General features: G+C 39.3%; 2 protein-coding genes across 3 annotated transcripts; one reads left to right on the top strand and one right to left on the bottom strand.

Moving 5' to 3' along the window:
- Nucleotides 1-1,959: 1,959 nt before the first annotated feature.
- LOC101062009 (calcium-binding mitochondrial carrier protein SCaMC-3-like) lies at nt 1,960-11,344 on the bottom strand. 2 transcript variants are annotated; one of them, XM_029836752.1, is made up of 11 exons: nt 10,654-10,761; nt 7,343-7,368; nt 6,996-7,119; nt 6,821-6,908; nt 6,149-6,260; nt 5,858-6,016; nt 4,991-5,143; nt 4,799-4,912; nt 3,019-3,186; nt 2,489-2,639; nt 1,960-2,402 (listed from the first exon to the last, which is right to left on the bottom strand). In XM_029836752.1, exons 3-11 carry the CDS (start codon nt 7,024-7,026, stop codon nt 2,221-2,223), a joined length of 1,158 nt encoding a protein of 385 aa, XP_029692612.1. In that variant the 5' UTR covers nt 7,027-7,119; nt 7,343-7,368; nt 10,654-10,761; the 3' UTR covers nt 1,960-2,220. The 2 variants fall into 2 exon arrangements, with proteins under 2 accessions (XP_029692612.1, XP_003964423.2); XM_003964374.3 differs by lacking the exon at nt 7,343-7,368 and having other exon boundaries at nt 10,654-11,344.
- A 3,871-nt stretch (nt 11,345-15,215) lies between these two features.
- On the top strand, nt 15,216-25,594 carry gps1 (G protein pathway suppressor 1). Its single transcript, XM_029836586.1, has 14 exons — nt 15,216-15,376; nt 17,013-17,105; nt 17,456-17,637; nt 19,145-19,309; nt 20,567-20,702; nt 20,824-20,901; nt 20,994-21,054; nt 21,142-21,227; nt 23,793-23,887; nt 23,964-24,069; nt 24,179-24,259; nt 24,652-24,789; nt 24,865-24,999; nt 25,196-25,594. Exons 1-14 carry the CDS (start codon nt 15,344-15,346, stop codon nt 25,268-25,270), a joined length of 1,464 nt encoding a protein of 487 aa, XP_029692446.1. The 5' UTR covers nt 15,216-15,343; the 3' UTR covers nt 25,271-25,594.
- Nucleotides 25,595-26,237: the final 643 nt, after the last annotated feature.

Here is a 26,237-nt window from a genome sequence, read left to right on the forward strand (position 1 = left end):
GCCTTAGATGTGTTTACAAAAAGCTTAGAAACATGCACTCATGCTGTATAAATATAATATTTCATTACCTCTGTAGGGCCATTGTAGAAACATTCACAGTTTAAAATTCACTTGCATGGGAGGAAGAAAATAAACCTTAATTAGGCATTCTTAAGCAGAATAGTGTGAGTGATATATGCAAACAATGAAAATAAACATATTCCATGTGTGTCAATCCTCCCTTAATATTCACATTATGCAACTCAGCAAGCAAACTGTACACATATTTCACTCATTCTATCCCATATCCTTTTAAACTTTTAAATATAAATGGGAAAAAGCCTATACACATACATCATAAAGTTTTCCTAAACATGCAAATGTTCTACATTCTGACATTTGCCGCAATATTTTTTTTTGGGTTAGAACTCCAGCCCAGTAAATGTAAACAACATGCTTACAAATTGGAAAAGAAGTTACAAGTCATAATCTGATTATTCAGCCTGCCTCAAATTTTAATGGCAGGTGGACGCAGCAGTAGCCATTGATACCTCATACTGGCTTTTCATTCACCTGCATTTCCTCCAGGTCATTTCTCCATTTTGATAAAATCTTTAACTATTACAGAAGCTGTGTTAGGGAGACAAATTTCCTTCTTAATGTTTGTTTCACTTGGTTGACATATGAATAATAAATGTTTGTTCAAGCAGATATTAAAATTCAAATTTTGGTCACAAATCTTAATCTGGAATTTTTTTAGTTTTGGTGCAATGACAAATTGCTTAGCAAGGTCTAGTTTTGAAGCATGATTTTAGAGATTGTAGAAGTAGTAATATGTCCCTGCTGGCACTGTGAGGTAACTGGCCACCATTGCAACTACTAAATCAAAACAAAATCAAGCCAACATGTTACAACTAAGATAAAAATTGCCCTGACTTTCATAGTTTGCACAGTACTAGGCTCTCGCTCTGCCAAACATACCTAATATGGGTGAAATTTTGTATAGTGTTCTAGCAGATTCCCTCGATTAATATAAGAGATTTCAGTTTATGAATGTGTGAAATAAAAGGAAATACATTTTAATTTATCAAAAATTGGCAAAGCTAATTCTATTTTACTCAGTAGAATAATAAACAACACTTTTATAACAACAGAGTAAACTATGTATGCTGTTAGAGTCTAATTTTAGGATTTTTTTTTTTTTTAGGTCAAACAAAGAATGAATGTGTGAAACAATCAGATGTTTCAGTTAGTCAGCCACCGGCAACAAGACAAAAGGATAAAAATGAACAAATTATATGATCACACATCAAATGAGGATATATTATTTGTACAGTATACATTGTATTTCTGTAACTTCCATACAATAGTAATGGACTGTAGACAGCAAGTTCAAACTGATTCTGCATTTGTTTTGTTCAGGCATTTAATTTTTCTGGAGGTTCTCATTTCTGGTGATACAGTGATGATGCCAACATGAACTCCTTCGAGGACAGCCAAGTACGGATACTGGCCAGAGAAGACCGCTGGTTCGAAAGGGGGGTCAAGGAAGCTATCCATGTTAAATTGGAGAAACCATCCTTAAACAGGGGTGGTGGCCTGAGGCACTTCCTATCACCCACATACAATGCAGTCCTCCACTCCTTCCAACAGCAAAACAAACATTCACACCATTCCAAGAGACCCAGTGACTCATCACCATGTGACCCAGCAGACAAAGGGGAGACATCTCAACAGAAACTAGGTCAACGACCCGACCAACGACCCTGCTAACGACTCTCAGGTGACCACCCAGATCATTAGCATGCAAATGGTCCAGGGGCTATATATTCTCAAGCTCTCTCCCCAGCGATTTCAGAACTGAAGAAGCCTTCTGGATAGAAGGCGAAACGTCTTCAAGAGAAGAAACCCAGTCCAGTTGACAGAGAAAACTACCTTGGATACAATGACCTGGATGACTGAGAATTTACACAGACAACATGAACTAAATTCTTGACTTTTAACTAACTGCAGTTATATAGTGACAGGGTGTTGGAGTTGATCAGAGATAAAAGATATTGGTACATAATAAGTCAACTACATTTGCAGTTAACCTTTTCTCATTCTCTTCAAATCAAAAATGTGATCTAGCTCTTAATGTAATCTTGTTAAAAGAAAGTGCACTGTTGTCTGAGGAGATACTCTCCAACTCAGCATAATAAAGTCTTTGCCTTCTAGGTACTTTGTGTTTTATATCTCAGCTTAGTATCCAACCCCGAGGATTTTCTTCATATGCTCATACACCACGTAGGAGATGCTGACAGCTGGGATGACTTTTAAAAAGTTGGGGGTAATGCCACGGTAAAGGCCTGGCAGACCTTCTTGAGATATGATGTATTTGAACTGGCCCATCATGCTCAGCTTGGGTTTCCCTTCTGTGGTAGCTACAAGAAAAGGGAGGGTAAATGTCACTGAAGCTCCAGATGTGTTGAGTTTTTATGATTTTTGGAATCTGTAGACTAAACCCAACCTTGTGCCTGCATGCGTGTTCTTATTAGAGCGAGTGGATAGGATGCCAGCTGGCCGCAGGTACTGGAGACGGTGCCACAGCCCAGCAGGACCAAAACGCCTGGGTCTGCAGAATCTACACAGTATGTCTGGAGCCAGGCATTCTTCAGAGTCTTAAAACATGTTCACAACCACATCGACACACAGGAGAATATCAATTACACCTTAAAAACACCATCAAAACCCACCATCTAGGTAAGGGTTTTAAACAAATTACTGACTTCCTTTTTATCTGCAATCTGTACGTTTGACTAATAATCTCTTATTTAAATACAATTTATCCCAACTGGTGAATTTGAGTTAGGTGTATGTGACTCTGATCCCTGAGGTGCAAGGTGTATTTATAAGTCACTTGTATTTAACCTTTCAACCTTGTTATTCAGTTGTTATTGAGGTGTGGTCTGATGTACATTAACTATCTAAAGGCTTTCATGGTACCCATGCATAATATTGAGAGCAACAGATTGTAAAGACACTCATACATAGACACACCTCATACACAGCTAGGTCAATGCCAGCGTAGGGAATAATTCCCAGTGTATTTGGCAGGTAGCCCCTGTAGAAAGCTCGAACTCCTTCCGTCTTCAGGATCTGTTTGGCACAATCTGCCATACCTGAGTATTGTCCAGTCTTCCTTAAGGTCAGTCTGGTCTTCAGCACCTGTACAAAACAGGGGGGAGAATATAGTGGAATTAAAAGTTTAGAATGAAAGAAATGGAGGGGTTCTGACCAGTGATTGCTCATTGTAATCTGTCCCAGGACTGGCACCACCATAGCACTACATATATTTTAGTTTATTTTGTTTCTTGCAGGTAACTCCTCCATTGAAAGAGCTGTTCTATTGGTGCCTTCAAGGAATGGAAAAAGGCATTTGGGTTTATCTGTTGCAAACTCAGCAAAAAATAAATAAAGAATCCCACTATGTTAAGAGAGAAAGTCCACTCTATAAAATTTTATACCTAGTGAAAATGTATTTATTGTGTGTCCTGGTTGTACAGTATAACAGAAACAGGGCACCATCACAGGTAACGTAACTTGACAATGAGAAATACAAATGATCAGCTATAGAGAAAATTAATATATATATCAACATAGTTCAACTTAACCCAGAAATAAACTAAGATATAATGTAGTGATTCATTTAACTCATGAAAGCTTTTGTATCTTGACAATTATAATTTAAAAAAAACAAAAAACCCAAAATAGTTTATAGAAAAAAAATCAAAACAGAGTTTATCACTACAGAGAAAAGCTCACAGCCTTGTTGAAGTGTTGCTATAATCAATGAGAGGATTGTTTCTGTCTGTAGAGCTCTGCTTTTCTCTTTATCTGACTGCACAAAGTGACTGCTGATGGCAGGTGCCCAACTTTAACCAGCAGCAATACATCCCTACATGGACATGAACTAGGATGTGTCTACTGGAGGGTATTATGTGTAGTCATAGAAACCCATATTTGATTTTGTGCACCCATTTTCAATCAGACTAAACCAAAATAATTAACAGAGGCTGTCGGTGTTAATGCAATGACATTATTTTAACTTGCTTTAAGACATCTCATGGCTGAAAACCTGACACTTTGCATGTCTTAAATTGGAAAAACATATCTACTTTCTCAACAGATACCTTGTTGGATGAGCATATCTTTTTAGAATTTCATGCTCTTTAAATCTAAGGTTTGTGAATGAAATGTATACTGCAAAGGGCATTTAAAAAAAACATACCACTTGTTTATATCGGGTCATGGTTAGACTCAGTCTGACACTAGCCTCATTATTAATTATTTACCAGTGAGCATTTTATTTATGGACCAGTGCAACCACTTAAAGAAATTAAGGTAAAATTGTAAGACAAAATAGGACTAAGCTGACAGACCATTTCAAAAAAGCAAATGTGTAGTAACAGAAACTTAGATAAAATATGAGCAATGGCAGACATTCATGCATTCACATCATTTTATGATCATGTTGTTTTATCTGTAAATGTGGTTCCTCAGTGAGTTGTTCCCTGTTGATAGGTTTAAATCAGTCTAAACCTACATATTCTTATTGTTAAAATGCGATTAGTGACCTTTATCAAAATGTCCTAATCGTCATAACTGCTAGCATATTATCTTTTTTTAATTAATGCAACTTTTGGTCCAGCTTATCTTTTAAAAGTCAATTGGAATAAACTTAAACAGCCTTAAGCGTTCTGAACCCACATGTCCAACACTGTCTGGAGAAAGCTGGGCGCTATTTGATGTATATATATATATAGAAGCAGCCACTGACCTCCATTGGGTAGATAATGGTCTGGGCAGTAGCTCCAGCCAGAGAGCCAGCAATGAACCTCTCTTGTACTCTTAATGAGCCCCCTTCTCTACTGCCTCGAATCAGCCACTTGATCTGGATTTACATATTAAAAAACGTAATGTTAAAAACTGTTATTTATTTACTTGTTATTAATGATTAGCATTTTCTGACCTGTTCATAGGCCATAAATTTAATGGCAGATTCAGGGGCAATTTTAAGAACGTTGATACCGTTTCCCCTCCACAGTGAGGTGAGTCCTCCCTCTCGAACCATCCCTCTCAATCCAGACCACAGATTAATTCCACGAGCTGTAGAACCGTGTACCTGAAAACACGATTAGTTGCATATCATTATAACTTTTGCAATATTTTTGAAATGTTACCTAAACACTAGTGTGCATGACCAAGTGATACTTCTTATGTTACTAAGTTTGGGTATTAATGGTGACTGTTGGATTCTTGTCACAAAAGCTTAGCAAAAATAACACTCCAATACTGCCATTTTATGCTTTTTACACAGTAAAAGTCAGTCTTCCTTTAGCTATGATTGCTGCAACCATCCACCTGAAACTAACCTCCATGTGCCTATTTCAATGTGTAAGGAAACATCAGTATGGCCTTTCCACACTACAAAATGCAGAAAAATCAGAAAATTGCATAATTATACTTGCACTGATACTTTTTTGGGGATGAATTCAGATATTCAAGCGGATTAATTTTACTTTTACAGTTATGGTCATTTTACAACTCTGGAATTCTAAATGTTAATCTTAACAAATCATTTACATTGGTACAGATGTCTTTCAGAACTTTCAGAAAAAAATCATTTAAAGTTTTATTGCCATTTTTACACAATGGTAGACAATGATGTGATCTGGTGCTAGTAATATTTTTAAGATTATTCTATATATTTGATACAGGACATCGTTCTGGAGAATAAAGCCTTTTTTAAATTAGGGACTTACAATATCTACTATAACGTATAGTTTACAAGGATATTTGCCTCCTTCATCAGTCATGCATCAGTATTCTGACCCACTTGTAGAAAGACTTTCAATCTGTCCAGAGGAGCAGTTCCTGTCCGGGATACAGCTCCAGCCACTGCACCAGCAACCAGTTGCCTCCACACCAGACCAGACCGCCGCTCCTGCTCTGAGAACTCATCTGGTACTGTCAAATGTTCCCCGATATCAAACATCTGTAATAACACAACAACTAAAACCCATCACCAAATTCACAATTGATTTTATGTATAGAAACAATAGCAATTATCCCTTTTTTGTATTTACTTTGGTTATCTGCCCATTCCTAATGTAGAAAAGTGACTCACATGAGAGTGTTTCCAGTACAGAACAATCTCCTCCATGTTGCGGAAAGTGTTTAACAGGAAATGATCACGCCATTCAGTCCAGCTGATGGTCATGGTGCCATCCCTGTCCATACTGGGAATGAGAGTTAAAGCATGAAAAAGCATGTTTACAGAATGGACGCTTTCTGCCCAATTTATTTTAGAAATGCAGACATAGGGACATTACTCGACAAGCTGAAATTTGTCTTTCTGGTTTTCATTAGCATCTACCCACTGTTATGAGAAATGCAAATGCATGTTTTCTATTCAGCTCAGTGCATTCCTTGTAAGCTATTACATTTACATAGTATTACTTGGACTTCGGCATACTGTATATTTCCATGAAGTCTTTGTAATTTGAGGTTTTAGAATTTTTAAAAATAATACTTTAGTACTATGCTTTATTTAGGATTGTGTTTGGCCAACTAACATGCGTTTATGTCGCTGGAAATCCCTGTTACATCTATTTAGACATTTTTTTCCACCAAAGTGCCCAGACAAATATATAGCCAACCGTACATAATGACATTTGCACCAATTTAGAGACACTAGTTCATCTATCTCCCAAACACATGCCTTTGGACTGTGGGACACATACAAACTCCATAGTGGAACCCTCAAATAAAGAGGGATCTGCTTCCACACACATTGTACCTTTTCAGAATTCTGGAGGCCTGCTCCAGGGTGACTGCCACTCCGAGTTTGTGAAATAAGTGTTGGATCTCTCCAACATCAATTCGGCCTACAATATAGAGTTTATGTTAAAAGTAGTGACAGCACGTAGCTTTCATTTACTCTGTTTATATGTTGGTGCCTCGAGTGCCCACACCATCTTTGTTGCGGTCCACACTGTGGAACATGAACCACAGCCTCTTCTCATGTGCCTGCAGGTACTGTGAGAACTCCTGGAAGTCCAGTAAACCATCTTGATTGATGTCACTCTCCAAGACTATCTATTAGGGCAGAAGAGGATTGTTAATTCCATAGAGAGTGTGACAGTGTGGACAATGGCAATGGATGTGTTAGAGATGGACATGGAGACACAGACAAAGGTGTGTTTGGTACAGAGGAGGCAGTGCAGGGGTGTGCCGATGGTGCAACAAACACAGAAGTGAAGAGGACAGAATGTAAGGCACTGTGCTCCCTGGAAACATCAAGAAGTGAACTAGATCTTACCTGGCTGTAAATACAATCTCTCCTCTCTTCATGAAGACAGAGAGATAAAGAGAGAGAAAGAATACAAGACTAGTCTCTGAGCACAAACACTGGGATACTGTAAAACTACAGTAATGCACTAACACACAAATTTTTTAAATCTCCTGTAAACTTCTGGCCCTTATTGGCTCTTATTTTGTAGCGGTCTTTTTAATTAAACCATATAAGTGGACAAAATGAAAACTGAAGTGAAATGTGATGAACTGAAAAACACGAAAAGCCAAAACTGTAATTAATTTAAAAAAGGTCTATAATAAATCATTATAATTGAGAAATGCCATTTTAAATCAACATTTGTTAAATTCCTAGTTGAATGTAAAAATAGAGACAGTAAAAGACAAAAAGAAAAACAAACAGAAATAAATATAGTTGGTAAAGTATAGAGACAAAAAATATCCCCTCAAAACCAAGGGAACAGGTTATTAACAATTATTTAACTAATGTGATTAGTTAAATTAAATAAACATTAATTTTAATCAATGATACTATCATGCATAACTGCTAAGTGATCATTACCCCCCCACTCTCTACTCTAATGGAATGCAAGTAGATTTACCAGTAAAAGTCCTTTGGAGGAAAAAGTGTTTTTAAAATCTATTCCAGCCGATGTGTCACTTAATGAACTTGGAGATAACTACTTTACAGTGTTAACAATGTAGCATAACAGTGCATTTTTAACAAGGACACTAATGAAATGCTTATTTTAACAACTCTGCTCATTACTACTTTAATTTAATGAGTGAATGTTGTAAATCTTAGTTCAAAGCTGTATGAAAAGGTCCTGCTTGACTTTATTCAAGTACTTAGATAGGTTTTGTGGGAACGCTTACTTGTTAGGCAAAAGCACCTCTGAATCCATCAAATGTCAGTCTCAAGTGTGTTTTCTCACAATTGAAGATTTTTAGATTTTTAGACTTTGGAGACTCTCAGAATAGATTTATTCTTTTTGTCCATGAGAATTTGTGGCATATGTCAACACAGGTCTGAGATTTCTGGGGAACTCTCTTCAGTACCTTTTAGAATATTTGTCTAAAATTGAAAGACATTCTGCATCTAAAAACGCATGGAATCAGAACATTATTGAAGTTGCTGGCACGAGATAAGTGTCTTACTGTTGGTATTAAAATCATGATTGTCAACTTATTAGTGTTGTCATAATTAGCATTATAGCTGAGGGCAGGAGAGCATGGAGGGGGCATGTTGATGTAAAAAAGCCAAAAAAAAAGGAAAACAAGAACAAGGGGGTCCCTTCTTTGAGGATGGATTCTTTGTTTCACTGAAGCAACAAGTCTGTCCTAGTATATGTATGATATATTGATCTACTTTTTGTCATTTATCTTTCTATTTCCTCATTTAGGAATGGAGGAAATTTGAATTTATCGGCCAGATCTTTAATTTGTGATTTACAAGGATTTAGCCCAGAATATGTTTGTTTATTAATCATTTGGCAACATTCAAAATATAATTTCTTGTTTAAATGAAATACAAATAGGCTATAGCTAGCCACTCTTTTTAGACAAGACTGTTATCTGCTCTGTGTGATGAATAACTAATTTAAAAGCTTTTGTCCCAATGGGGTAAATCCCACTGTCTGTGGCCACTTACAATTTTAATGGCCCGAGAAACTGGACATGTTTACAGCAGCTTCAGTTTCATTGCACTTAGCAAATTAGATTTAAAAACTAGTTAGATAGAAAGACTACCGCACAGCCTGATGAAAGCAGAAGCTGACAAATCCATAATGATATCTTTGAATCTAAATCTATGTAGGAGTCATGTTTGATCACATGGTTACTATTACTTAGATATACCATCAAGAGCTATGTAATAATACATACCGTACTGTAGATCAAAGCAAAGTTGGAGCCAGACTTACAAACACGTCATTATTCAATTTGTTAAGACCAACAACATAGTTAGACTGCAGACATAGACAACTGGTATGTTTTATTGTAGTAGGTCTATTTATCCTGTGTAGTGTAGTAATGATCAGAGTCACACCTCAGCAACACCAGAAAAGTCTAGTACACCATATGACTGACATTTGGAAGACTATTTTCAAAAGTATCATCGCCACTGAATCCTTATAGAGTCAAATATCTTTGGGAAAAGTATGGAAAACAGCTTTTAAAAGCAGTATTTTGCAGGTTAAAATCAATCTATATGATTATCCTTAAGTTGTCTAGAAAATGTGCATACATTTATAACTGCAAAAAAAAACAACAAAACAACAACAAAAACTCCCCACAAATGTACGATTAAACAGTAATGATAGTTGACTCTCAGAAAACGTTCATGAAGACGTACAGATAATTGTTTCTGACAAAAAAATGCTATTAATTATTAATAATACTATGGTTTTTGGGCCAACTTTTACAATTCATAACTTACCATCCCAAGACTATCAATGGTAGTTAAATAGTTCATGTCTTAAAAACTACCTGCAATAAATAATCAACAGTACCCTCATTTGTACACTGGATATTCAAACCAGATGACATTTCACTGCATCATGCATGCTGTAAACATCTAATTTTGCTGATTTGTCTGGTCCAAAAAAAGTAAATTTTTGAATTTCTGCAATTCTGTAAGTTGTTAATATAAAGCATCATGCATCTCTATGTGGCTGTGCATTGAGTTATTTCATAGACCCCTTCCCTCTCATAGTACTTTTTACTTGTAAGCATTTTGGACTTTATATTATTAGAGGGACTATCCAAACAACTGGGAATGGAAAAGACCAGCCTCGGGTTAGATCTATTTGCTTAAATCAGTTTGAAATTCTATCTAATGATAAAGAATACAGGATTTTAAGACATCCTACATCTTACACAATATTATACAAATAAAAATAATTTCCTAGTTTGGTCTTTGACTGTCATCTTCAGCAGCACTATCTATTAACAAAGTCATCACAAGACCTCACAAGTCAATATCCAAATAGAAAGTGTGACTGGCATAAGTGGGAGCAGGTTAGTTTTGAATCTCTCTGAATCATTCTAAATTTATTGGATCCCCAGAAAAAGATTTACTCAAAAGCACACCTGCCCACGGGCGTAGAGAATGTGCCCCTTGACTATGGGCCAACGCCATAGTGCAAGGGTTCGAATTTGCTGCATTATCATGTTTCCTGTTAAATCAAATAGAGGCAAAAATCCCAATTCCTAATTAAGATTTAAAACTTAAAAAATATATACTCTTCAGCCTAAAGACCAGCTTGTGGAAGTTTTGGTTTGGCTGTTAATATGTGCACTTGCATTACTCTGCCTCACCTCCTCTGCCCCTCCTTGGTGTAAACCGCGAGCTGCCAGGGCGGTTCTCAGTTCACTGATGTCGACCTTCCCATCTTTATTTAGGTCCAGCTGCCTGAATAGCTCCGCATATCTCAGCTCATGGTCCGTGTCGGCAATCGCAACGGTGTCGTCTGAACCTCCGCAGGGAGTTGGGGCGGAAAACCGCACCTTGTCTTCTCCCATGTGAAAGTGAAACCAGTTTGTTTGTCGTTAATGTCACATTTGAACATAACACGATGAGATGCTCTCCTCTTCAAGATCTGCACGTTTATACGTGCAGAACGTGACTGCGCTATTAGAACGCTCCTTCTCCCGAAGGATGGATCTATGTGGCTTAACGCACCGTGCGCGGATTATTCCCGTGTCAGATACGCTCTAGCCTTATTTACACGCACACCTGCGAACTCATTCAGATAAATTGAAGGTAACGTCTTGAGAAGCTCGTGAGCGCTGCCAGTTTTTACCGCAGTCTCTCAGGTCGCTGCGTAGACGTTGGTGCGAAGCTCCGACAGACCGTCGCCGGCGTCCATCTCCGTATTAGGTTTAAATAAAAGAAAATGCTGCTCCAACCACCCCTTCAAGACAATCTATTCATATTAATCCACGCACGTTCTGCGGGACGACGCGCGACTCTGCTGCATCATAACGCGTCACGGACAGGATATTTTCTCACCCCCCCCCCCTTTTTTTTTTACGTGCGCGTACTCAAAGCAGCACGCTGGTTCTGCTCCCGCGGAGGGGCGGTGAAGAGACAGGACGACCCACAGGTCTAACCGGGCACCACTCAAATCCCACATGAGTTTACTTACAATTTATTTAAGTACAGTACGTAAAATGTTTATTGCTAATGTAGTCAGTCAGTAGCTTTAGCCATTTCTGTATTATGGAGCATCAGGGTTTAAGTTTACTCCACTAATACCTGCCAATGTATTAAACAAATCACATTTTTGCAAAGTGTAACTATTTTATTCATACATTTGGCAACCAAATATTATGATTTAATCCACATAAGATATGATTTAGGTTTGCGGTAATAGAAAAATATTCCGTGAGGAAAATTAACACTGGATATCTGGGATATCTATTAATAGTAATATATAATGGGGATTGGGATCCGCGAGATGCAGAGGATAGTAAAGCGCCTGCTCAGCATTTCACGGATAGGACACGGAGAGCAAGTCGAGGGGAGGGGAGAGACAGAGACAGAGACAGAGACAGTCTCACAGTTTTACGCGGGGCTTTGTGAAACTGTAGAAAAGTGTCTCCATATTTACAGGTAAAATTGACATACATGATCCATTGGCAACATAAAAAACGATCTCCCATTGACAAGGCATGCTTAGTGCATGTCACCAACACACTGATTGAGATTTTTCCTCCATAAAAGTTTTCGAATTTATTCATTTGCCCCTTGCTGTGTCCAGTTCTGGACTTGGAGGTTAGGGGATGGAACTGGCATCAGGAGAATTTACTGTAGATTTATCTGTTGTGGGCAGATTTTCTATCTAAACACAAAGGGTGATGGAAGGTTTTTAAATAAGATGGATTTTTTTGTTTCAACTAATAATCACTTTAATCTTGACCATATTTCAAAGAATATTTTGCACCACCTATTATTGTTATTATTATTGTTACTATTATTATTGTTACTATTATTATTATTGTTATTGTTATTATTATTATTATTATTATTATTATTATTATTATTATTATTATTATTATTATTACCTTCACGAATGGGGTTATGTGACAGCTGGCATTTGTTTGTTTATCTTACTGTTAGCAAAATATCTCAAGTCTTATGAACACATTTTAATGAAATTTTCAGGAAATGTGTGAACTCGGACATGGAGCTTGGCACTGCACGTGGGGGAAATCAAGTTTTTTTACCTGGTTGATGCTGAAATCCTTGGTAAAGTTGTTTCTCTGAAACCCCCAACCTGCATTTTGGATCTCATTCCCACCTCCATTTGAAAGCAGTTTATGGCACAGCTTCCCCACTGCTTTTAAAGCTATGCTGGTTAAGTCCCTTTCTAAAGAGGAATGGTTTAGATAATTGGTATCAAAATTTGGCCCGCTGGAGAGCAGAAAGGATATGGATTGCCAAACTAGGAACAACAATAACAACTGGCCTCAATGATCACTGCTAGAACTACCCTCCCTTAGGTGGACATCTCTGATAATTTAAAATTTCTTAAAAATCTTAATTTGTCCACACACACACACACACACACACACACACACACACACACACACACACACACACACACACACACACACACACACACACACACACACACATAAAATCTCTTCCTTGCCCCTTCTGGGTGGTGCCTCCTTCCTTCGGACTCGGGTCCTCTATCAGAGGCCTGGGAGTCTGGGGGTTCTGCGCAGGATCCTAGCTGTTCCTAGTACTGCACCCTTCTAGACAGAGATCTCTGATGTGGTCCCCGGTATCTGTTGGAGCATCTACTCAGCTTGGGGGTCACTGCCCCTCGTGTCCCAATCACTACTGGGACCACTGTTGCCTTCATGCCCCACATTCTCTCACATTCTACTCTTTCAGCCCTTGGTACTTCTCCAGCTTTTCATGTTCCTTCTTCCTGATGTTGCTATCACTTGGGATTGCTACATCTATCACCACCACTGTCTTCTGGTGTTTATCCACCACCACTATGTCAGGCTGGTTGGCCAGCACCATCTTGTCAGTCTGGATCTGGAAGTCCCACAGGATCTTGGCCTGCTTGTTCTCCAGCACTTTTGGGGGTGTCTCCCACCTGGACCCTGGGACCTCCATATTCAATGCATGTTCCTGTACACTATACCAGCCACCTGGTTATGCCGCTCCTTGTATGCCTTGCCTGCCAACATCTTGCACCCTGCTGTGATGTGCTGGACTGTCTCAGGGGCATCTCCACACAGCCTACATCTGTGGTCTTGTCTACTATGGTAGACCCTGGCCTCTATTGCTCTGGTGTTCAGGACCTGTTCTTGTGCGGCCATGAGTAGTGCCTCTGTGCTGTCTTTCAGTCCGGCCTTTTCCAGCCACTAGTAGGTTTTCTCGATATCAGCCACTTCCTTAATTTTTTCGGTGGTACATACCACCATATTGCCTGAGGCATTCACTCAGCAGTTGGTCAGTGGTGGCCATCTTCTTGATGTACTCTCGGAGGCTTGTTGTTTCCTCCTGGACAGTAGTAGTCCTTGGCCCCCTTCCTTTTGCTTCTTTAAAAAAAAAATCTTCATGTATGGGGTTTATGTCATCTTTATGTATAGGGTCTCTAACTGATAAAAAAAAATTTTGAATAAGATTTTAAAAAAAGAATTCTGTGTACCCTGCAGGAAACCCCCATCTGGCCAGGTGACCAATGCCTGAAGTCGCACTGTTTTGGGGAGAATTGGAGAACAACAGCCTACCAAGAGGGAGAGAAAAAAGCAAATATGGGGAGAACATGCAAACTCATGCAAAGAAAGGCTTGAGGTGAGGTATTAATCCTTTTTTGCTGGGAGAGAACAATGTTTGGCAAGAAAAAATAAGTTGGCGGTTTTCAAGAGTGCAAAATATTCCCTGGTTTATGCTAGAGAGGAGAGTATTATTATTCTATTCTCTAAAAGAGTCTATGGCATGGCAGCTCGATGTGATTGGTCAGTGTGGCAGTGAGGAACGATAGGGAGTGATCACTATCCAGTATGGTGCAAGATAAGTATTGCCTCTGCAAACAGGACAGCGTATTGGAGGCAAATGGATCATTAATAAAGCAAATTGTGAGACATTTATGGAGGACAGTGATAGGCAGTTAAGTCAAATCTGTGAAGAACTGAGTGTAGAGATGCTTGAATATAAAATAAAAGGCATTTAGACATGTTAAAAAACGCACAATTTCCAACATTTGATTCAGTTCAAGAAGGCCGAGGCAGCACTGAGAAGACACGCAAAAAGTAACTTCTGGAGATAATACTGTGACTTGATAGGGGAGGTATGGGGGATGATCAAAAAGATGGCTGGAGATAGGAGAGGCTGGAGCTATCCTGATTTAGTGGAGCGTGGTATCACAGCAGTGACAGACAAAGAAAAAGCAGAGTTTATGGCAAATATCTTAGTTAAAGTTCATCGATCTGATAATTTATCAGAGGAGGGAAAGAGGTGCAGAGACATAACTAAAGTAGAATATAGAGAAGTGTAGGGAATTTAATTTAGGTGGGGGATGAAAATGCCCCTTTTACTATACAGCAGATGAGCTTCAGATAGCATTTGATAAGACCAGGAAAACTCCACCAGCGAAAGACGAAATCAGTTCATTAATCAAAAATTTATGCGAAAGAGGTCTTGTTAAGCTGATAAGTTTATATGTGTGGAAGGAAGGTAAAATGCCAAGGAGAAGCCTCTTTTTTCAATACAAAGAAGGGTCAACTTACCGAGGAGAAGGAGAAATAACAGGAAGATATAATGATGGATAAGTGATATAGAGGACCAGCAGGTGGCAGTAATGTAACAATATGGATGCCAACTGACCTTAAAACCAAAAGAAGAAGAAGACAAACAGCCGAAGAAGAAGACAAACAGCGACGGTCCTATCCGTAGAGTTGAGAGCTCGGCTGCTGGCCGGCACATCGTACATGAAATATCCAATGATAATTTTCTCTATCGACACTGGTGTGGATTCTTAAGATGCCTTTGCCAGTACAGGTGTTTAACTTCCAGGTGAGTGTTAACTAGGGCAGTTGTGTAATTTGCCAACAAAAGTTAACTGGAATGCTACTATTGAGCATCATTGATGTAACCTTAACGTTAGCTAACTGCAGCTATCTTAGCTTAGCAAGTATTTCATCACCAAAACAGCGCAATACCACAACATTTGCACTTTATGTGAGGATGTATTTGGCGAAAAGAAATTTTAGCAAGCATTTTAGGCAAGTTTTAAAGTAAAGCTTAGGTTTGAACAATATTTCCTTAAGCAGGTCGTTTGTTTTGTTATTTTAGGATAACGTTACAGCGTTTCACATTATAAAGTAGATCTTTTTGACAGTGCTAAACGAAAGAATGCGGTAAAATGGTAATTTTATTGCCAAGTAAAAGTAATAATTCCTCCGTAGATTGATTAAAGGACATCCACGAGCAAAAATAACGTATAGTTTGAAATCGTGTGAATATGTAGTTGTTATGAATTTGTAAACCCAAAGCTAGCAGCTGACTCGAGGCCTCTTGTGGCTAACAACACTAACTTCGCAGCCATACACTGGTGGTAACGCAACATGCGATAGGCTACTTGATTTCATTCTGTCTCTGTTTTGTGTGAGTTAACTGAGTCACCTAATATTAAATATAAGCTCTTTTCTCCCATAAAAGCGAAAGTCAATTTTGCTCCGCTAAAAGTTGGTATTGCTAATGCAATTTCCTGTGATTAGCATTTATCACATCGACTCTTCATAGTAGAGTGCTCTCATGTCTAAAAAAGGACTTTGGAATGCAAAAACAGGCTACCGGCTTACAAAATTTGAATTAAAAGCCCTCCTGAGTCACCATTTGTATTTAATGAAAGCTATGGAAAAACGATCCTTGCCTAGCATTGTAGTGCAGCGTTTGCAGTACCCGACTCCATGCACGACTTTTGGGTCTGTTGTACCAATAAGCATTATGATTTATCGTCAAGCATTCGGGTTTCTTTGTCTATTGAAACTCTATAGTGCTAAAGTTATATTACAGCATTTCCACAAACAATATAAACTGTTGGACTGCTCCTAATTAATAGTAAACTGTCTGTTATGTCCAAAGGTGTAACTTAGATCTTCTGCTCAAAGCCTTCATTTTCAAACAAAGATAATTATATTTAATAATCTAAGAATTATCACATGTCCTTGATAACCAATATGTTGAAAAAGTTCTCCATAAACACAGGTTAAGCTGTATTATTGATCAGGTTTTTGGCCTAGTATAGTTTTACAAATAGGTAATTACTGTCTAAAGCAAGTGAGCCTTTGGCTTTTTAGCCTCAGCGTGTTCTCTGCCTTGGTCGTCATTATTCATCAAATTCTCTAGTGGGCTACACGCATGTATGGATGCATGTATGTTATGGGGATATGGAAGCCATTACTGTAGCTATACTGTACTACCCTTGGGGCTTCCGGTCATGGATTGCATTTATAAATGAACATTTCCACATAGCTAGAATTCGTTTTCAATTACATCGATTACTTTTTTCTGGCTGTGACATGTGTGCAACACTCAATACAATTGTTCCTCATTATGAAACTCCTGTAATTTACAGTATTTTTTAAAAAAAGTACTGTGTCTCTGGTATGGTTCATGATTTAGACTAACGCATGTTTGTTTCGCTCAGGGGTCCGTGGAGCCTATGCAGATTGACGCAGACCCACAGGAGGACCAACAGAATGCTTCAGAATCCAATTACATTGTGGAGAATCCAACACTGGTATTGACAGGACAGATTTTAATGAATGCAAAGTTAATCATTTACTGCGCAGGAAGGTAGACAACTCATCCCAAGGATGAAGTCAAAGAATCTTAGACACAGTTAATATTTAAATCCTCATATGAGTAGTAATGATTGATCAACAGAAATGTCTAAAGACCCAATGCCAAAATAAATGTTGCCCTGACACGTTATATAATGCTGTATAGTGTATTTATTATTCAATGAAATTTTTGCAGAAACAAAACGGCTGCAAATTGCATTTGCAATCCATTAATGTTAATTCTATTGCTATTAATATAATCAAAATATTTATATTATCCAAAATCGACTTCATTTGATCTGTGCAGGACTTGGAACAATATGCAACCAGTTATAGCGGATTAATGCGAATCGAGAGGCTTCAGTTCATTGCTGAGCATTGCCCTCAGCTCCGGGTGGAAGCTCTAAAGATGGCCCTCACCTTTGTCCAGAGAACATTCAATGTGGACACTTATGAGGAAATCCACCGTAAACTCACTGAGGCTACACGGTGAGTAGATGATCTGCTCTTTGTCTTCATTGTATGAATGAAAAATCAAGGTGAAGATTTTGATGTCTGTTAAGCAGGTGAGTATTAAATTGTTAAATTGAGCTATATGCCTATACCTCGGAATGAGGTAAATGATAGTCATACTGGCCCGGACGTCGCCCGGGACAAACCAGGGCTCCCAGATGTCAAATTGGCTACTGGAACAAGGCATTTGTGGAGCAGGGCAGCGAACCTGGTACTGATGGAGTGTTACTATGGGAGTAACCATAAAGGAGAAAGTATTCAGAGGATGTGGAAGAAATGGGTGCTTCGAAACCCCAGATCCTCACTGACTAAGAAGCAGCTCTTAGCTCATTGTTCAAATATCTGCAATAAGAAGCTGCTATCACAGCTAGAGATTGATGAGGCACAGTGTTGTGCCTCACCCACGGTACAAATATGCCACGGCAAGGAGGAGCCTGGACGCCAGGTCAGTGTGGGGGTGGTTTCATCATCACCCCCAAATATCGAGATTGGGTACAAAGTTCCAATGACAGATGGACTCAACACAAGGGAGGCTGACCTGAGAGAGCATGAGCACAAGAACAGGCACCAGAGCAATAGAGGCCAGGGTCTACCATACCAGACAAGACCCCAGGTGTAGGCTGCGTGGAGACGCGAGATGTTAGCAGGCAAGGCATACATGGAGCGGCATAACCAGGTGGCTGGTATAGTGTACAGGAACATCTGCACTGAGTATGGGCTGGAGGTCCCAGGGTCCAGGTGGGAGACACCCCCAAAAGTGCTGGAGAACGAGCAGGCCAAGATCCTGTGGGACCTCCAGATCCAGACTGACAAGATGGTGCTGGCCAACCAGCCGGACATAGTGGTGGTGGATAAACACCAGAAGACAGTGGTGGTGATAGATGTAGCAATCCCGAATGATAGCAACATCAGGAAGAAGGAACACGAGAAGCTGGAGAAGTACCAAGGGCTGAAGGAGGAGATGGAGAGAATGTGGGGCATGAAGGCAACAGTGGTCCCAGTGGTGATCGGGACACTAGGGTCAGTAACACCCAACCTGAGTAGATGGCTCCAACAGATACCAGGAACCACACCAGAGATCTCTGTCCAGAAGAGCGCAGTCCTAGGAACAGCTAAGATCCTGCGCAGAACTCTCAGACTCCCAGGCCTCTGGTAGAGGACCTGAGTCAGAAGGAGGCACCACCCAGGAGGGGCGAGGAAGAGATTTTATTTGTGTGTGTGTGTTTTCTGCCCTTTGTATTCTGCTTTTTTACTACATGCTAGTTTAAAATTATGGCGTGGTTGTTTTTGCTCCCCCTATGGGATTTGCATGGTATTCTTTGTATTTTAGACTGTGATCAAAACACTGACAGCCTTATACAAGAAAATCTCTTCTATTTCTTGCCACTTGGGTGATTTAATGAAGTCTCTCACACACACAGCCACACATAGACAAACAAATTTGAGATGATCATTTGAACTTTCCCGTTTTATTTTATTCCAGGGAGGTGCAAGGTGTTCCAGACACAGTGCCTGAAGGTGGGGTTGCCCCGCCTCCTTTGGACTCGGCCTGGGCTGAGTCCACCAGGAAAAAGGCTCTCCTCAAATTAGAGAAACTGGATACTGACCTCAAGAACTACAAGGGTAACTCCATTAAGGAGAGCATCAGGTATTATATCATCAGGATTGTTTTTTTGTTTAGCAACACTGATCTCACTCACATCTGCAAAAATTCCTCACGTTTGTTTGGATTTCGGGATCTTAACGCCGGGTTGACACTGGACGTGGAATTACCACAAACAGCTGTGAAGGCATTTTTGTTTCGGTGCCCATGTTGCAACATTCACACCAGATGCAAAGTGACGCAAATGGCTGCGATTGGCACGCACCTTGTGGCGATCGTTTCGGCATCTGGTCTATTTTGTGTGCAGGCTGCGAGCGATTGCCTCGCCAGGCAGGAAGTCAAACAAAGAAAAACTGAAGGAATTCAGGCAATTTTCATCATAAAACAATTTTCAAAATCAAAACTGCGATCGACACCCCGGTTATATTATTTGCGTGCATTTATATAGTTGCCAGTATCCACACACACACACACACACACCCACACACACAAATGAGAGACTGCACTGGGAAACTGGAAGATGAATTAAATAAATAATGAAAGTATAGTTTAGCTCCACATTTATTTAACATTTCAGTATTTCAGCTCTATGTACAGACCACAACTTCAACTACACAACACTGATGTGAGTAGACAACAGCTGAGGAGCAGATCACTCTTGACCGGTGCAGAAAAATACATGTCTGGTGTGAGTGAGACGATTTTCATTGTGTTTTGCTTCCCGGTGCTTCCGTGTCCAGTGTGAACCCGGTGTCAGAGGGCTCTACACTGAGACCAGTGACCTTGATCATTAGGAAATATTGTTAAAGAAAGCATCACACTGCTTAGGAAGTAATTGAAACTTCCATAATTATTTTATTATAAAAAAAACATATTTTTAATGAAGAAACATGTCCGCTCTTGACCACTCAGTGCAATCACCTCCAAATACAGCAATGATGCAAAGCACGCAGAATGAATGTTGGTTTGCTTCAAAACAGCAGAACACACAGCTTATTATTTGCTACACTAATATTATGGCTAAAGGTGATACAAGTTCCTTTTCTGTGTGTTGCATATGAAGGCGCTGGTAAACATTCTTGCACCACGTGTAATTTTGTGGAACATAAACGAAGGTCTTCACATGAACATCATGATTGCTGCTAAACATGTGAAAGACAGAATAAAGGGAAATGTATGACTACAAATGAAAACAAAATCTTATTTTTGAACCCTCAGTAGTATTATTTTTTTTCCGCTCTTAATGTGTGGTTTGAGAAATGACATCAGCCTTTGACTACTTTGTCTCTATTCTTTCTTTAGAAGAGGCCATGATGATTTAGGAGACCATTACCTTGACTGTGGTGACCTCAGTAATGCCCTAAAGTGTTATTCCAGAGCCAGAGACTACTGCACCAGTGCAAAGCATGTTATTAACATGTGTCTGAATGTCATCAAGGTAAAGCAGCATGGAAACAAACATATGTTGCAGCTGTATTTTAGTTATATGGCTTTAACATCAGAAGGTAGGACACTGCAGTTGAATTTGCCTTCACTGGTATATATCTCTCCTCCTAAAGGTCAGTGTTTACCTCCAGAATTGGTCTCATGTCTTGAGCTATGTCAACAAAGCAGAATCCACACCAGAGATCGCAGAGGTAAGGAGGAATAGCTGCTGCTGTCACATCAATTGTTAGATTTCTATTGAAATAAACACCTTCAGTTGACATAGCTTTTAATTTTTGTTTAGCAAAGAGGAGAACGAGACAGCCAGAATCAAGCAGTCCTTACTAAGTTAAAGTGTGCCGCAGGTGAGATGCTATATCTGTGATCTATTGATGCAGTGTGTAGTACCATAATAACTACTACCATAGTACACCTAACCTTGTTGGTTTCAGGTCTGGCAGAATTGGCCTCTCGGAAATATAAACCAGCTGCTAAGTGCTTTCTGCAGGCTTCTTTTGACCACTGTGATTGTCCAGAGGTATGTGGCATCAAAATAAATGTTAAAATGAATACAAAATGAAATGCAATGCGCTATGATATGGCCAGAATTGTTGTCTTGGTGCATGTTTAGCAGAGCTAATTCTTTCAAAACAACAGAAAAATAATCTTGAATTTGTCTCCAGTCACCTGCAGAACATAAACTGAAACCAGTAAAACCTGATATGCATTATTTTCTTGTATTACAACAAATGAAGATTTTTGACTAGATAACACAGTGGCCATGAGAGGGGGGGGGGATTTGCACAATATAACACATTAAGAGAAGAAGGCCTGCAATTTCCACAACACAGTGGGCGTGTTTCCAGGGGATGCTTGATGGTGATGCACGTGTGCCTGCAGGTGATGCTGGTGGTGATATGTCTGTACACACTATGAGGTTTGAGGCAGACTCCATGGCTGTTTCCGAAACCACCCCCTATACCCTACATAGTGCACTCAATAGTGTGAACGCCATTTTGAAATAGTGTCCGAATTGTTAGTAAGCATCGCTGTACCCTATCTAGTGCACTCAATGTATCCCACAATGCACTGCGAAATGTAGTGTACAAGCGAGCACCCTAACTCCCATCAGCCTTTACGGTACCATAAAGGCTGATGGATACATTTTTTAACGTAATTTCTACTGTGCGGTTTGATATATGAAATTTTTGGAAATGAGAATTTTTTTTCAGTAGGGGTCCAATATGATCATCTTAAAATATTACAACATAAATGGGTAAAAAAAAAAAATCAATCACTCTTCACTGATCCCCCCCGCCCCTCACTTAAAATTGTTCTTCGGAATCGTCTGTTCCTCACCAGGCGACAGAATCTCAGTAAAAGAATATTTACAAAGATGAAAAGTAGCTTTGATCCATTTTATGATGAAAAATTGCTTTATTAAATGTTTTCACTACAGCGGAATTGATTTGAGGATGTACCATCACGTCTTGGCTTGAAAATGTCAAGGGACACTAATTATTTTAGGTAATAAGTAATTATTATTGTATTATTATTGACATTAATATTTCATTTTATTATATAAAGTTAATTATAGGGTAAAATGTTGCATTTTCATAAAATGACCGCTGAATGTATTTCTGATGGGTTAAAATAATTAAATGGACCTGGCCACTTTCCCCGGCGACCAGTTCGTAATTATTATGCGACACCATGACGTCACTTTACGTGTGCCGTAAATGACACCGTTGTCCGAATACTAACTTTAAATTGAGTGCACTATGTAGTTCACTAAATCCATGTCCCCCATGTAAGTGAGTAGTGAACAGGGAACGAGGGTGTGGAGTCGGAAACAGCCCATGACTGCTGCCGCCTATTTTACCTAGAGGACGGCCATTTGAGCATCAGTACATTGTCTCTATAGAGGAATGATGCGTCTACACAATTAAAGCTTTGATAAATCTCATCCGTCAAGCTATTTTCACAGAGTTTGTTTGTTACAAATGTTAGGCATGATAGGTAGACAGACAGACATACTGTAAATAGAATGAAAGGAATCCAGAAAAGGATCAAGTATTCAGGTCTATGTGAATGATAGCCTGAAGGGTAAACATTGAGTATAATTATTACAATATAAGGATAAGGATAAAAAACTTTATTTATCCCACATCGCGGAAATCACACGTTACAGCGGTAGCCCGTGGTGTACAATACAGAATAGTACTAAAATAAAAAGACTCTTATATTATGTACATTATACAGTATATACAGAAATTAAATTAGAATTATTATTGTTACTTTTATTATATTAATATTTATTAATGTGTTACATTATTATGATCCCATCTGCCTCTACCCTGTTTGACCAGCAGCCGAACAGCTAGCAGGAACTTAAAAGATCCATCACATGCCCCGTTTCATTATTTTGAGTTGCTTTTTTGAGGACAGACTTTGTCGCAGGCTGCAAGACACAGAGGAGGACGTTGTTCTCTGTGGCTGTCCAGGTCCTAAACGCTCACCATCCCCTAGGCGGCATCATCGTCTTTATGAATAAAGTGATTTGACTGATTCCGAATATTCAAATTAACAGGTTCTTTGAATTACCAGAGGGTTAATTTGCAGGACTTTGAAATGTTGAAGGAATACACAAGAATGTGAACAATTCTGATTGCAAGTTCATGCTGAGGCAAGGCCACGGGCAGGCTGTCTTCTGCAGTCTTTGAAGCTTTTGTCGTTCTTTATGGTGCTTTGTGGCTCAAATGTAAGAAACATAATGGAACATTTCAACAAAAATGGCATCCAAATGTGGACTGCACTTTAACATGCACAAAGAAGTCTGTTTTGCATTTTCTTTTCAGTTTTCTGCTTACCAGCTTGTCTGCTTATAACATTAATTTATGTTTGGTTAGTAAAACCAGCATTTTTTAAAATATGTAAAAATGTGTGTGCATCACTTTCAAGTGCCGCCTGGACACACTTCTCTTGTGTTGTGGAATTTACAACGCCCTGACCTCTAAGATAAAAGATACTCTCAAGATAAAAATACAAGGATTACAAAAGGAATTAAGTTTGCTGTGTGCTCCTAATTAAGTTTTCTGTGCAGCTCTTATCCCCAAGTAACGCAGCTGTGTATGGAGGCTTGTGTGCTTTAGCCACCTTCGACAGACAGGAGCTCCAGCGTAACGTCATCTCCAGCAGGTCTGGTATTTATTGATTTTAACATTACTAAACAGCTAAGAGGGCCGTAATTGTAATATTACTTATTTGTCCTTAGCTCTTTTAAGTTATTCCTAGAGTTGGAACCTCAAATCCGTGACATCATTTTCAAGTTCTACGAGTCCAAGTATGCATCTTGTCTCAAACTGCTGGATGAAATAAAGGTCAGAACCTACAGTTAACAGTCACTGAGTATTATGAGGCTAATTTGTGATGACCGTATGCCCTCATCTTAACACGTGCGCAGATGATTGAGTGCTGTATTTCCTGTAGGATAACCTTCTGTTGGACATGTACCTGGCACCACATGTTAGAACACTATACAGCCAGATCAGGAACAGAGCTCTGATTCAGGTGATATACCAACAGTGTTGGTTCCATTCACATACTAATTCTGTGTAGATGTTTACCAGATGTTCCATTTTCATTTGTCTCCTTTTCCTTTTGGACAATCTTGAAAAATCTTGTTCAAGTGTTGACTGTTGTTTGGAGTTAAAGCACAGATGTAATTTTAATGGTGTGAAGCTTCAGAAAGATTCCCAAAATATCAGCATCTGGTATGAAAATGAAAATGCAGCTTTAATATCTATAGAAGCATCTCTATTACTATAGGACACACATTTCAATCCTTGACAGGCATTTGTGTCGAGAATTGAAATGTGTGAGTTAATCTGTTCTCTAGATCTACTGCAAAGTCAATTAAAATGAGTGACGTACATATTCTCTATGTGTCCATCTGTGTTCAGTATTTCAGCCCTTACGTGTCAGCAGATATGAATAAGATGGCTCAGGCCTTCAACACCACGGTAGCAGCTCTGGAAGACGAGCTCACTCAGCTCATACTCGAGGGGCTTATCAACGCGCGCATCGACTCCCACAGCAAGGTGATGCACACTTCATTCACAATGCCTGTGTTTCAGTTCTTACGGAAATCACCACAAGTGCTGATATGCCGTCAGATTCTGTACGCGAGAGACGTGGACCAGAGGAGCACCACATTTGAGAAGTCGCTCCACATGGGCAAAGAGTTCCAGAGACGAGCCAAAGCCATGATCCTCCGTGCAGCTGTGCTGCGCAATCAGATCCACGTTAAGGTGAAACAAAATAATCCGCCAGTTCATCTGCCTTCTCTTTGGGTTTGAAAGAAGTGCTGTAGGCAACATCTCCATTTTCCAGTCTCAGATGTTTGAAAAGTTTCCATATAGAGACATATGTAGATATAGGGACAATTTTACTGATGGCATACCTAAAGAGAACCCCTACAACATTGATGTTGTTTCCACTTTCCAGTCTCCCCCGAGAGAAGGCAGCCAGGGTGAACTTGCACCTGCCAACAGCCAAACTCGGATGAGCACCAACATGTGAGGAAGATGCCGTCACCAGAGTCTGCATGCTGACCCTGCTGACAGCATCACCAGCCCGGAGGGTTGCCTCCAACACTCAACCCTTATCCTCCCACCTTTTGTCTCTCTGCAGCAGACGGAAGGGACAAAACTTCAATGACTTTACTGTCCTGACACGATCCCTGCTGCCCCGCTACACGATCAGGGCGGGGACAAATGTTTTGTTTTGTCTGACCTGGAGAATTGAAAATGTGTTTTGATGAACTCAGCACTTCAGTTGTATGTTTAGTGGTAGGAGATGCACTTTGCTCTGCTTACACTTGTTAACTGCAACAAGGTTTTAAAATAAAAAAATTACAAACATGTATGTTTTCACTGTTTTTCACTGTGGGAGATGAAGCCTGTCACCTAAAACTTTTATTTTATTCTGTTTTTTGTTTTTTTTTGCAAGTGATCAAGGTAAAGGTGTATTTGTATGGTTTAAACATAATTTCTACAGCCGAAATAAACTGCTTAACATATTTCATGTGGTTTAGCAGCCAGTGATTGAACCTCTAATGCCACATTTCCACTGACAGTTTACATCCTTCCAATGACTTCTCTATTCTACTCAAAATTAACCTCAAAATGTCTCTACATACCTTAAATTCTAAATCATATGGTTTAAACAAGTTGGAGATACTAACTGACACTAATTCAACTGAACAACACGCAACACAGACTTCATATGAGTACCAATGTTTTAACTTCACTAAAATATTAGTGTGTTCTTTAGGTTATAGAACCTTCTTTCATCTAGATATGGTTGCAGGGGATTAAGCACATTCAGTAAGAGCAGTCTGTCAAATCAGTTTTGTCTGAGTTTCACACAGAGGAAATGTGTCTGCCATTTTCTTGAATACTTTTGACTTAAAATAACTTTAGCAGTTAGAAGAGAGTTTAAAGATACATTGCACACACTGATAAACTGTTTTGTAAAACACACTTGG

Source organism: Takifugu rubripes, chromosome 5 (genome assembly GCF_901000725.2).
Source record: "Takifugu rubripes chromosome 5, fTakRub1.2, whole genome shotgun sequence".
In the NCBI taxonomy this organism is placed as follows: Eukaryota; Metazoa; Chordata; class Actinopteri; order Tetraodontiformes; family Tetraodontidae; genus Takifugu; species Takifugu rubripes.